The sequence below is a fragment of the Lingula anatina genome, chromosome 8 (assembly GCF_051362555.1).
Source record: "Lingula anatina isolate TDL-2025a chromosome 8, LinAna3.0, whole genome shotgun sequence".
Taxonomy (NCBI): domain Eukaryota; kingdom Metazoa; phylum Brachiopoda; class Lingulata; order Lingulida; family Lingulidae; genus Lingula; species Lingula anatina.
In genome coordinates, this window is record NC_141774.1 from 9,042,837 (window position 1) to 9,057,639 (window position 14,803).

A 14,803-nucleotide genomic window follows, 5' to 3' on the forward strand; every position below is an offset into this window, starting at 1 on the left:
AATTCTGAAGTGTCCAGCCCTAACGACATTTAAATCTTCAGCTGTTACGTTCACAAATGACTTGGCGTCCCCTTTATTCATTTTTCACGCCTAGTTCGACAAGAGGTATTGACCAGTGTCGTTTCCTTTGTGAAGCAGTATCAAGTATTATGTTTTAGTTTCATATGGTAACCCTATAGGGCTGACAAATATATGTTTGTTCTTTCCAAGTAAATATGTACTTGTACTTTTTATTATGTAACCTCAAAGGGCAAGGTCAAATGCCTTTGTGCAGTTCTGCTACATCATCATACATCAGTTATTAGACATGTGATATCGACATTTATAACGTATGCAGTCATGTGTTTTCAAACTTATCATTGATTTGTAGCTGGTCATGTAAAATATGTTGGATGTTTTGTAAAATCATTATTTCTCCCTTTTCTTATTGAAGTTCCCATTTTTCTCAGTAAAGTATAATTACCGCATAGACCAAAATGCATTCCTTTGATTACAACCAATTTCAGCAAGATTGCAAAAAGTTAATTGCTTCTACTTTTAATAACATTATGATGAACCCATTAAGCTTGTGTAAAGGGGTTCCTACAGATTGTGAATTATCTACAAGAGTGAAAGAAAGTCATTTTTCTTCCTATAAATTTGAATATAGCTACAATGTCTCATGTTGATTGAACCTTCAAAACACAAAACAAATACTCTGCAGTAAAAAAAAGCCCTTATAGTCAGCCCTCTTCTTGTTCTCATTCCTAATTTCCCTATGAAGAAATTTATGACAGGCTGCGTATACCAAAACTTAATATAACACATCAACAAAGAACCAGTTTTATCATGTCACCAATTTAAGTTTCCTGAATATTTCATACGAACCACCTACTTTTTATGACAATTTTTACACTCTGTTTCATAGCGGTAATGTTTCTTTACATCCAGCACTCACAATGTATGTAAAAATTACCTCCTAAGTAAGTTAATAATGTATGCTGTTAGATAAACTGCAATGTTCTTATTGGCATCAGAACTCAATTATTCATATCTAAGATAATCGTAATGTCACATACAATTTTTTATTGTTGGTTTACATTTCCACATGCAGGTTTTGGTGCAAATAAAATCAATTGCGGAACATGGCATCATAAAAATGTGCACACAACAATGCAACAGTTGTTGCATATATTGTCTGAAAAATGTTACGAAGAATGACACCAGCACTCTCAGAAGCCCTGACATTGTTTTATTTGAGTGTATGGCGAGCAGTTAATTATTTCATTTTAGAAGTTCTGGTTGGTGTATGAGTACTCTTGTACCAATTAAATCTGTTAATTAATTTAATAATCTCTCTCTATGTGTGTGTGTGTGTGTGTGTGTGTGTGTGTGTGTGTACGTGAGAGAGAGAGAGAGAGAGAGAGAGAGAGAGAGAGAGAGAGAGAGAGAGAGAGAGAGAATTGCCTACACAAAAATAAATTAGCTTTCTCGATAAAAATGCAATTTGTTGATCCATCCATTGACGTGTTACACAATATCTGCAATGCCTCTATAAAACCTGTCAATGCCACTGCTGTAGCTTTGTTCGGCCCTCTTTCCGGTTGGCAACTCGATCAATACTATTACAATAATTTCTTGTTCTTTCCTTTCTTATGGCGTCAATGATTGATTACATAAAAACCAGACCTTTAAGTTTAATAGAAGCAATTAAAGACTTACGCATCTAATTTGGATGTTCTACCGAATTGTTTGTTTTTCATTTGTTCCTGTTTCTTTTTTTTTTTTTTTGTCTGTCTGTGTGTCTGTCTTTATGGCGACAGTGCATGTCAGCATGACTCACTGAAGTAAAAAAACAGAAGCCTACGTAAGTAACACATAGCATATTCTTATTATGGTCATTAAATACTGTATGTTCTGTTGTTTGCAGTCGGTCATGATATTCTATTGATTTTTTTCAAACAATCTTTTTGAAAAAAAAAAAAACATAAGTAGCAACTGGTAGGCAATTGTTTTGGACTGATAGTATGTGTATATGTATGTGTGTGTATGTGTGTGCATGCATAAACTCATTACAAATAAAAAAAAGCTTATTGGTGGTAATTATTTTCTCTATAGGAAAGTCACTTTAACCGATGGTAATTTTCTCATCTTTTTTTTAAATTAATAAACAGTTTTTGTTTATAACTGAAATAAGGCAAAGACTTATCAAATGGGTGCTAACCATCAGGACAACAAGGCACTTCATTCCATCTCTTAACATTATTTCTATTGTTTCTCCTCAGCTTGTCATGAATCCGGTCCACCTATAGTTTGTTTTTACAAAATGGATGTCATAGTGTGACATCAAAATTTTAATAACATTAATGGTATATATGACTATTTTTACTGCATGATCATCTAAATTACACGAATGATAGACTGACTTTCGGCAGTCTGTCCTTTGCTACAGACAGCAAATTAGGCACGACTCATTTGCTTTTGTTGATGCCGTTTTACAAGTTGTATCTTAGACTGGGTTCCCATAAACCCTATCGCACTAGCAGGATCAGTCTAACTCAGAGGGGATTCTCGCTAAACTTCATTAATTTTAAGTGGCTTAAATGTCTGTCACGCCCACTGAAGCTGGTAGGGGGTAATTAACTTTCGTGCACACTTAAACTGAATTTAATTTAGCAAGAATCCCCTCAGAGATAGATCGATCCTGCTAATACAGCAGGGTTATGGGAATGGTCCCTTATTAAGTATCTGACTGTTTTTATTTTTGCTTCTTTACTGTCATATCATATATTTATCACTGAAATTTCTGCCTCTAATGTTTTTGCAGTGATATGTTTCCAATTAAATGCAAATTATTTTATTCCTTTTCAATTAAGAATCAAAATGGTGGTGGTTTTATAACTCTGTAATCTTTTTATTATTTACTTTAGATTTCTTTTCTTTCTATTCTGTGATTATTCATCAATTGAATAACGCATTTTTCTCAACAAATACAGCATAAAAAGTAAATATATTTCTGATTACTAAAAGCAAATGATATCACGCTTAGATCAAATGTGAAGACAACTTGAGAAAACCCATCAACTTTTCACCTTTTTCTGAACAAAAAGAGCAGATCAGATAAAATCAGCAGCCTCACCCAAACGTAAAAATTGACACAGGAGACAGTGGAGTCCATGTTGTACAAAAACAGAAGCAGGGGGCCAGTTTCACCAAAGGTCGCATTAAAAACAGCCAACTAACAGATCCACAGATCAAATATGGCAGACCCACTTGAATGCTTGTGGAGGAGAATCTATTCAGCATCTAATCGAATTAGTGGCAGGCTTTTTTTAGTGGGTCTCCCTATTTTATCCCAGGATCTGTTAGTTCGCTGTTCTGAGTGCCACCAGACTTGAGACCAAAACTTGGTATTAACTTTTTGACCAACTTCAATTCATGCCAAATCTATAATAATCCACTCGTATAAGATGAAAATTGGTCTAATATATAGTTGTCACACACATATGCATGCATGCATGCACGCAACACGCACAACACACACTCACGTGTATGCCCACACTCATACATATACAAAAATAAATACATTTTTTTAAAATTAATATTTAAATGGACTACTTTTGATTTATCTTGGGTATCAGTAATGCCAAGTTGGGGACTTCGACAAAATTTCATCTCAATTTGATTTTGGAAAAACTGAGAGAGGAGACACTGCTGTCCATGATGTCCAATATAAGGAGCCGACACATTTTTCTCTTGTCCCATGTAGTCCAATGAAAGGGGCTGACACATTCCCTCTTGTCAGGTCTTAGGAAGTTAATACCTTAAATAAATACCCAGCAGGTATTGGTCGACGAAGGGGAGAACTTAATTAAAACAAAATATGGGCTGCTTTTTATCCCTGTAAACGTGCTCATTCAATAGGCCCTGCTGCTATAAGTTGTTTTCTTATGGACAGATTTACAAAATTGGAGAATGTTGAATAAATTAACTTTGCATTTGGACATCAAAGGCCTTAATTTGGTCAAGAGTATTAAAGTACAGAGAGCTTAAAGAAAGGTATATTATTTTTTTCTATTCTTTAACCACAGTTGAGAGAAAGAAAGAGGGAGAGAGTAAAATACTAAATTAAATTAAAACAACCCTACCTACTGAACACCGATTTTTGAAGTCCCAAATTCTCCCAAAGTGCTGTGCCAATGCTGTCTTCAACAAACCATCTTCCTTCTCTGAACAACCGTCCAAATATTCACAAATTACAAATCTATTTTACTGAATTAGCTCATCTCTGTGCTACTAATTCTCAATAATTTTCACCCACTCCCATAGATCGTGTCAGTTACAATCATCAAAAGTGCCCCACAGAAAATGGATGGGTGAACTTTGTCAATTTATTCTTAATTCATAACCTGTGGGATCCCAAAAGGGACAACCTATCACCCTTATGTAACATCTACATTTAGCAGCAAAAGACAGAGCCTGGATAATTGCCTGTTAAGAACTAATTTGTAAATTAATAACTGTCACCAGGGACTCATCCACGTTACTATGTTATAAATCAGCCGAATTTCCAGGCTGCTCATTACAATTTTATTTATTTCTGGGATGATTAACCATCAAGATAAAAACATTTAAACCTCTGAACAGCGTAAAACTTTGTTCATATCTATGAAAAATTGTTATTGAAGCTGACGTTGAAAAATATCCTACTTGTGCTGCTAGTTACATTGACCATGCAACTGCGTTTCTGGCTCTTCAGTAGGAACTTATATCTATAATACACTGCTCATACACTATTAAATTTTTTAAGTATAGAAAAATCATTGATATTGAACTGCCTTTGGCCAATATTAAGCTTTGTTTAAACTATAGATCTACAGATGTAAGTATGGTAAATGAATTTACTTACAAAAAATATCTAAAACAAATTTTAACTGGTCACATACCAGTGGCATTACCACAGTATGAAACGGATAACTTGCTTTAAACGTCTGGTAATATGTTTTTAGTATGTTTTTAATAGAATCAAATAAGGCTTAAAATAATAGCAGTCATATTATCCTTGTAATTGATAGACTATGCACATAACTCTAAAAAACACTTGTGCTTAATTCTTATGGTACTTCTTTCCTTGGTCAGAGTGAAGTGCCCCAGAGTGAATGGGTTCAAAACTTTTTTTTTACTCTTTAAAATTAATCTTTTCACTTAATTTTACACTTATTTTGAAGAGGATTAATTTTTATAAGTGAAGGGGGTAAGAAACGCATGAAAACAGTATTCTTATCTTTTCATGCATGACATGCATTAAGATTGCAATGACATTGTTGATTTGCCCTTACTAGATATAAAATACAGGCCATCTTACTTTGTCAAAAAAAAAAAAAAAAAATGCATAGAACATCCATGATATTTTTTAGACAATTCAAAAGAAATATATCATTATAAATTAGTAGGAGAGCCCAAAGAAACAATTGCAAGATGAATCTTTTCTCTGTTTTCCATTCTCCATTTTATTGAGCTTCGAGTTTCTAATAAAACAGAATGGATACAGAAAATCAGCTAATTAAATAATAAATGCTAAGTGGATTGCACTTTTACAGAAAGACCACTTCTTAAATAATAAATGTAACGATCATGCTCCGTGAAGTATTGATATGTCAATCATATAACAATAAAATGTCAAAATCATTAAAGCAGATTGTTTCTCAAAATGGAAATAATGCAATTACTTTGTGAATCAAATATGTGTAGCATTTGCAACGTCAATGAAAAAAGTTTGTGACCAAATCTTTTTCTACTTCAGAGAGAGAGAGTGAGAGAGAGAGAGAGAGAGTTATCTTTCTTTTAAGCCATACAAAGAACAACAGTAATTGAAACTGGACATTAAGTCCGTATGTAAGCTGGATAAAGAAAATTGTAAAACATCCAAAAATAATTTCTTAATTCTATTTCTCATTGTACCAAAATCCTGTCAGTGTTCACTTTAACATATTACCTCCTCCCTGATTACATTATACTTGATGTATGAGCCCGACTCTAAAAACCATACCAATTCTTTGCTGGTCTGATTCCATCAATTATTCAAAAGAAGAGATGACATAATAACTGCAAGAGCATTGAGAAAAGACTGTCTGACATTTTCTTGATTGAATTTGGTCATAACAAGGACCAGTAGTATTTCACACAAAAGTGAAGTACTCTATCTAGCAAACAACTATTAATACTTTGAGTCAGTTTATTGTGGTCATTTTATTGTTTCAGTTTTAGTGACTCCGTTGTCTCATTTCATCATGTAGTAAAAATAATAAATCATAAAATGAACAAAAAAGTTGGTTAAGAAATATTCATCCTTATCAACTGATAAAATTTACTATCATTGTGTGAGGTGCATTAAAATTTTGTAAGAAATGCACCATAAAGAATTTTATTATTTTACTTTGCAAAATTCTTTATGCTGTTTTTATGTTTCATTCAAAGTTATCCAAAACTGGCCACAATTAAAAGGACGGCACTTAGGAGGGGATTCAATGCTAGGTAAGAACTTTACATCTTCATATCCAGGGAAAAAACATGAGCTGAAAAATAATCCAAAAAAAATACAACTTCACTGAATAATTGACTGTATGTCAAAGGAGATTGGCTTTCCAGATGTTACACACTATTGGAGTTCACTCACAATTTAGCTTGTACTACAAAAAATAAAAATAAATATTTTCACTAGTCTTCCAACAGTTTTTTTTTTTTTCAAAAATATAAACCTTTAAAAATTCTGTTAATGGTGAATTTTGCACCATGTTCAAAGACTGAAACACAAAAATCTACACCTTAATATACAGAGCCTTTGTTTTTCAGATCTAAAAAATTTAGATGAAATTGGCAGTTTCCTCTATGAGATGTCTTTTGGTTGTCTTTCTACCAATAAAAAATTCAAAGATGTCAATAAAATATAAATATGCCTCGCGTCACTGAAAAGCTGCGCCTGTATGCGGGGACTCAAAAACGGCATTGTGGTAAAGAAAGATGGCATTTCAAGTGTCAGTAGTTTTGAGGTAAAAAGAACATTAAAATATAATAGAGCTTAGGATATCTGTTGTCAAATCTATTATATATAGCCTGTCCTTGTACCACTGAAACATCTTACATCATTTCTAAACAAAGAAATTAATACCCCTACTCCGTTTGCAATTGTACTCAAAATAAAAATGCATGGAATGTATGTATTTGTTTATTGGGCTTAAGCCAGGTGAAGAAAAATGTGTCCTGTTATAGAAGTATTTTAGTAGGACATATCCGAATTTGAAAATTGATGGGGGGGGGGGGGGGGGGAAGCAATCAGTTCATACTAGAAAATACTTTAGAATGTTTAAAACATGTGACCAAAATATTATTTTGTTAACATCTCAAGCACTGCTACATGATACCTGCAATTACACATGAAGAAAAAAAAATATCAGGAAACATTATGAAATCACTGAGGATGCTTGAAAATGTGCTTAAAGTGTTTTTCATGTCAAAATCTCAGGACTTTCACAAGAAACCACAACAAAGCTGAAAATATCTGTGCTCTCCAACCCAAATGACATAAACCCAAAATCTAATAATCCTTCAAAGCAAATTGCAATCATGATAATGACACACAGGTAACAGAAGAAAGATCTCTTCAAAAACCACACACTGAAGTAATAATACCTCTCTGTAACACAAAGAATTATATAAACTTATCCCCACTACTCTTACTGATCATATACTTTAGGCAGATCCATTAAAAATGTTGCAAGGGAACAATTACGCCAGTCATACATATTATTACAGTCACTATTTCTTTTGCTATGACACAAAAAGCCATATATTGCCTCGGAGCTTATCTGCCTCCTGCCTTAGCTGAAATGGATTGGGTTTCTTCGGGAATCATTCTCTAAGGTTATGTAATATGTCCATTATGTTACATCACCTGGGGATTTTGGCCACACCAGGTGTGTTTTTGTAGACTCAGATATGATCTCCCTCCCTCAAAGGGCTGGTTATTAACTTAGGACAAAGCATGGGAAAAATGAAAGGCAGATTGCACTAAAGAATGAATGAGCTACGGTAATTACTTAAAAATTTCAGACATCCTTTTCCTTAAAAAAAAATTTTTTTTGTGCGATTTTGAAACTTACGCAACAACATCCTTTCTGGCATGAAGCTATCTTTCTTCTAAAATGTTTGTGTCAACCTTGGTAAGTAATACTAAACGTGTTTGGGTTGGTGGGGGGGGGGATGGAGAGAGGGTATTATTCGATATTGTTTGAAACTGTACTGTATCTTATGGCCACCTCTCTGGCTTTTTGATGCTTCTATTAAAATATATTAACACAGAACAAATTTTTTGTTCAAGTTGTTCTCTGCAAATCATAATTAACAGGTCATTAATTGTGATGTTGCGACTCTTTTTTTAACATCTGACAGATACTGTTTCAATGAAGAAGAAAGATTCCAAAACTTCTAATTTCTTTCAACTGTAATTTTTTCATATTCAATTTAAATAATTTTTAAGTAAAAAAATCACAAAATGCAAAATGCTTCTTTACAAATACTATCAACTCATATCTTAATCTGTAAAAGTGTTTTGCCCAAACTATACAACACTAAGTGTTTATCTCTTTCCTTATACCTCATTATAAAAAGAAAGATAAAAAACTTACTCAATTCTTCTGGTTCTCAGATCTTCACTGTCTAGCATACAAGCCTGCAACTTGGATCTGCTCCCATAATGAACAGTGAAAAAGTCAATCTTTATACTCAATAATGCCTCCAAATCACTAATACCCTATTTTACAGCATAACTCCCACATCTTCCCTTTGGTTTACAAACCTGTCACATGAAGGCGCCACGAGCAATGGCATTCAGTGCAATGTGCCAACAATGTCTGACAAGATAAAGGAGTGATTTGACTGCACTTTTTTAATGTTTAAAACCTCTGCATGCTGACAAGGGAACATGAAAAAGGATACCGTTGTCATTTCATATTTTATGACTTCTTGTTGTACCACCCGCATTTGTTATCAGTGATTCAAAAGAGAACAGAAAAAAGGCAGTTCATTTTGTTGGGAGTAAGTTACATGGGTGTAATTTAGGAATCGAGGTGATCAAAACTCTTTTATCAGCTTTGACACCAAATCTGTCATCACAAAGCCATCTGACCAGATGTTTTTGACCTTTGTTAATTTGATGTTTCCTTTGCGAGCTATCACTGACAGTGCACGACAGGCCTTAAAGGTAGCAATTATAAATGATAAATAATAATGTATCTTTTCAATAATTGCTTTTCTAGAGCTGTCAATTCTTAACTTAGCATGTCTGACATGTGACAAATATGTCGTAGTTTGTAGGCATGTTTTCATAACTTGTTGACATAAGGCACATGCATCTGCCTTATACAAAGCACACATGTGGATCTTATATTTCATAACATTCATAATCTAATTGTTTGTGTTCACTGTGAGCACACGGATGAGGTCATAAAATGCACTATCTCATGATCTCAACTTGATAATCTTTTCTATACTTTTTTGCAAAAAAAAAAAAAAAAATCATATTTGACTTTGATGCATTTCTCAATTAATTTTCTAAAACAGTGATCGCACACAAAAAACATACATCAGAAGATTGAAATTTAATGTGAATCCTACTAAGAAAAACATCATAAAAACTTAATTAAGCTGTATAAGACATAAATCTATCTTGACGAGCCCTTTCCTTTTATACATAACATTAACACTCCTGCCTCTCAAACAATGCATCATTTTCCAGATCTATTAATTCATGAACAAAAGGAGGCATTAATCTTCATGTTTTGAATATATATCTTCAAACTGCACAAACTTCAACTTATTTTCATCCCCAGTTCTTTCCATTTGTACATTTTCTACCAAAACAATGGGATAATCTACCACAGTAAGTGAATTATCAGTCACTGTCATTCGCTCTTATGGCAGCTGATCACCAACGGGGAGACGCATTATGTAATTCAAACAATCAACCAATCCAATGGTCATCGAATAGAGTTGAAAAGGACAAATATTGCATTTGATAATTCTTTCACCAACAACATCATAATCCTGTACAAAGGGCATTTCAGGCAAACAAATAATCATATATGTGTATATATACTCCCCCCTGTTCTTACCCTATCCATTTTTAGGGCCTTATTCTATCACTGTATTACTGAGCTAGGCACATGTCATTTCCTCAATTTTAAGGATTACATAATACATTGTGATTTATTTTATTGAATATTGAAGTCTGATGCAATGTTTAAATCTGAACTGAAGTTGCTCCTGTACTAAAGAAATCATCTAAAAAGTAAAGCCTTATTGTGCAAACAATCATCAATATTCACTAGAGATATCTACACAACAAACAAACAAACAAACAAACAACAGTGGCAGAGTTATAACCAAAACTTAACAATAATAATACTCATGACTTTATCAGACACTTTTGTATCAGATAGAAGTGATGAAAATGTACAATAAACAATACCAGATAGCACTGACAACACTGCTCAAATACAAATCTGCCAAAACTGTTTCACAATGAGTTGCAACATACAGACCATTCAATTTTCCCATGTATTACGTAGCGTGAGGTGCAGAACTATTTCTTTTTTCAAACATCTATTTGTTTTAATACTAGTAGCTACTCTGCATTTTCAAGTAGTGATGAATTCTCCAGTAGTGTTATTTGTTTTATAATCCTGTTCTCCATTTCAGGGCCATGTTGTTTTCTAGCCATAGTAAGCTATGTATACAGATAAAATTGTTTATTGTTAAGCTGGTGATTTTTGGCCCCGAAGACCCTTCCTATGAACATATAAATGAACTTTGGCCAATTATTTTACCTCTAGAGATAAAATCTTACATAAGAGGCAACTTCAAAATGCTGATCCTGTGATAGATGGGTTTATCTTTTTGGTTTCAATGTACTGTCTTGTGAAGGGGGGTGGGGGTTGGGGGGGGGGGGAGATGGACAAATATTAGATGAAATAGCATTCATTTATTTTACAGTGATACTGCTATTGTTCTTTTCACATGTATATGTAACAGTTAACAGGTGATAGTGTTTGTAACATGCACTAGTAAATAAATAAATAAATAAATAAATAAATAGCTATTAGTTCTATCTTCAAACATATAACTTTCAAACAGTCGTTCATACTGCCATGTTTTGCTGACTTTTTTCAACATCCAGTACTGGGAAAGATGGCTCAGCAGGATATTTAGATGTAAATTTGACTGCATGACTAAGGAACTTTTTATGTTTTCTAGTCTATAAGACATTTTAGGCAGTTTTAAAAAACACGGTTATATAGACTGAGTTTTGTTGGTGATTTTAATTACGGGAGATTGGTGTGTGGAGGTGTGAAAGTTTTTATCCAAAGCTGGACATCATGTGAGTATCATATGGACATGAACATAATCAAATATCTCCATTGTCCAGATAAAAATCCAGTATTTATCAATTATTTCAATCATGTTATTGCAAAACTACATAACAAAATGTTGATAAGTATATAAATACTTGTGTCTATTGTTGGTGTGTTTTCAAGTAACGGAATGATGTTAGCAACCAGAACATTGCATGTTACCAATAATCAAAATGATCCCATGACTACAGAGAAATGCTTCTTTTACTTTTAATAAATAAATAAATAAATAAATAAATAAATAAGTAAGTAAGGAAAAAATATTTCAAAAGAATGTTTCTTCACGCAAAGAATACTTTTCACTAAAACATTGTCCATTACAGTAAGTAATTTGCTGATTAAATTTCTTATTGTAAGATGTAAACATTCCTATATAACAACATCTAATTCATATTATGAGGAAAAAATGATATTTTTCAGTGCAAAAATCATTACCAAACTTTTTGTGAGCAGTAACATTTATACTGTGCACTGTCACTAGATAATAATAATAATTTTTTTTAAATAATAATAATTCAAAATATCCACTGACCTTCCACTCTGCTTTTCATTTTCTAAAAGCCATTGAAAGTACTTGTTGGAATGCATAAGTTTGTTAAAACACAAAGTGCAATGGAAGCAAAGAGCACTGTTGATAGAACAACTTGTTCAGATACAACATGCCGCAACCAAAAGCTCAATTTTTATACTCAAAAATGCAAATGAGAAAACACAGGTGTTCCTGACAATTGTTTCATATTATTGCACCATTATCAAAAATCACAGCATTTAAGTCGTAAAATATGTTCAATAAATAATTCACCTTGTCTGCTAGAAGAATAAAGCCCGCATATGTTTGAATGCATCATAATTAGCGTTGTTTAGTCAGAATGACACGAGACAGCAAAGCTAAAAAATATACAGTCACTAGATGGTACCCATGATAAATACACGTTTTAAACTGAATTTGATTCTTTTTAGATATAAGACTTGGTTTTCATTTTTTCACATTCTTATCTACACCACATCATAAGGCAATGTAATATTTCTTTGAAAATACTTATTTTTTTTTACAATTTGTAGGCATATTGTAGTGATTTTCAAGTGTAATAATTGTACATTTCCATAACCCTACCATAATTAATTCAGATATGGGCACAATTTCCTTATTCTAAATGTCTGTAATATTTGCCTAAGTCAAAGGAAGTTGTTTTCATCTGTATTGATCTTTATGTTTGTTAATGGACAGTTAATCTCTTAAATTTTTCACAAATTTCAAGGAAATATTCAAGACATTATTATTTAAAAAAAAAAAAAAAAAAAAAAAAAAGGGAAAGAAGTGATTATATTTCCAACTTCCATCAGGTCTTATGGTTATTTCTACAGCATGTTTGTAATATAATCATTTACATTTTATTGGTGGGAGTCCTTATTTTATCAGTGCTCTACATTCTCACCTGTGCTCTAACACTGGTCCACAACAGGAACAGGTCACTTTTCCATCATCATTCATCCCTTCTTCTTCTTCCTTCCCTCTTATTAAAGATTCAGTAATATGTAATGGTTTTCCCATTGACTTCTCCCTAACACATCATTCGCAGAGCAGTTCAACAATCATAACGGCCATATATAAAACAAAAAACACTTTTTTCTCTTTCTCAGTTGTCACTTGTGGATGTTAATTTTCGACTGTAGCAGTAGAATCCGGGTCTACTTGTAAATGCAGGCCAGTAAATGTCAAAAATTGCCACAAAATCTTCAAAAACAGGTTTTCAATATTTGTTTAAGGAGTTAAAACACTTCATATTTCCAGTCTACAGCATTAAACCAGTCTGGATTTCAACAGTCATAAAAATAATTCAACATCCTAGTATACATACAAGCATAGCTAGGAAAGATTTCTCAAATATGTAAAAAAAGATCAAACTTTCCGCATATTTACAATCCAGTGTCTTGGCCTTTGGGGGAGCTATCTTCACATCAGGGAATACGGGAGGATCAAGGGCATCGCCAACAAGTACATAACTGCTGTTACACCCCTTAGAACAATCTAAAATCCAGAAATTTCTCCCAAGTTCCAGGATATCAACCCAACGAGTGTGCGGAGACAAATAACACCTTGAGTACACGTACACTACAGAGATCACAGTTCCTACTGACGACCAATCCTCTTTTTTAACTAATCTCTCCCTGCACGGCTCCGCAGGTATGGGTCAAGCAGATTAAAAACCCTGTTTACACTGGGTCAACTGGTTCGAACAAGAAACATACCAGGTTCGCAAGCTACAATTTTGAAACCATAAGATGTTGATTTTTATGATCCCAACTCAAATGCTTACACAAAGGCAAATAACATCATTAGTGCCAATTGCATGGACTAACATATAAAATATGTTAAAAGCAAACCAAGATTGGACTTCATTTTGTTCAGAGTAAATGCTCCTATAAAGGACTGGTCAATTTTACCCACGTGTATTTCAGATAGAGCAAGGGTCAAGGTTTCTGGTCAGATAACCAAGACATTATTAAATGCTTAACATAATATATGATAAGAGTGGACAACAGAACAGTGGCAGGGTTTGGTGATGAGAGAAAGAGAGAGAGAGAAGGAGATCTTAAAAACGATATTGCTTGTGACATTTATTTTTATGTTCGTGCCATGAAATCAGGGTTTGAGCTGTGTCTGCGTTCACAAACCCACAGCTCAAGATGACATATCATGGCAATTATTGTTTATGAAATTTGAGAGAGAGAGAGAGAGAGAGAGAGAAAGAGAGATGATCTAATGCCCCCTTTAATCACCCACTTCGAAAAATGGCACAAACATAAATGGTTCCAATCACCAAAATGTACAATCGTTCTTATGCAATTACCTGTATAGAAACAATCTATTTTCTCAGGCTAATAACAGAGTAAATTACATCCAATGAACTCTTGCAGCTCTCCAAGATAATGATAGGGGCAAAAAACTTATACCGGTAAATTAGGCATCCTCTCAATATCAATTTTATCACCTGCAAGGATTATCTGCAGTTCAAAACAACTAATAATTTTTTTTTTTTTTTTTTTTTTTTTTTTTTTTTTTTTTTTTTTGGTGCACAGACATATATAACCTCAAAGTTGATACTTTTGTTAGAAATTTGATGAAAAGAGCCATTTTAAGGTAACAGGGATGATTATTTTCTCACCAAAATAAACCTACTTCTGTAACCATGGCAATATGTCCCACCTCTGCTGGGAGAAGGTTTGCTAAAAAGGGTATTAAATGCTTTTTTGGGAAGTGGGAGTTAGAGGGAAGGGCATGCTAAAAACCTGCAAAACAGATTTTTAAATAATTTTACATTTTCCTCTGTAGAGCCTTGCAACAGAGGCTCTAA

General features: G+C 33.3%; 1 protein-coding gene across 8 annotated transcripts in view; it reads right to left on the reverse strand.

Annotated features, from left to right (window-relative positions):
* Positions 1-14,803, reverse strand: part of LOC106180990 (uncharacterized) — a 120,754-nt gene that overhangs the window by 41,741 nt on the left and 64,210 nt on the right. Inside the window, exon 1 of one of the 8 annotated variants that reach the window (XM_013565206.2) lies at positions 12,884-13,069. The exons of 6 other annotated variants lie outside the window; for them this stretch is intronic. In XM_013565206.2, the coding sequence (XP_013420660.2) occupies positions 12,884-12,999 (116 nt within the window). In that variant the 5' untranslated portion in view covers positions 13,000-13,069. Of the gene's footprint in view, positions 1-8,663; positions 8,839-12,883; positions 13,070-14,803 lie in introns of those variants that run through there. One more of the 8 variants, XM_013565207.2, reaches the window with a different exon arrangement.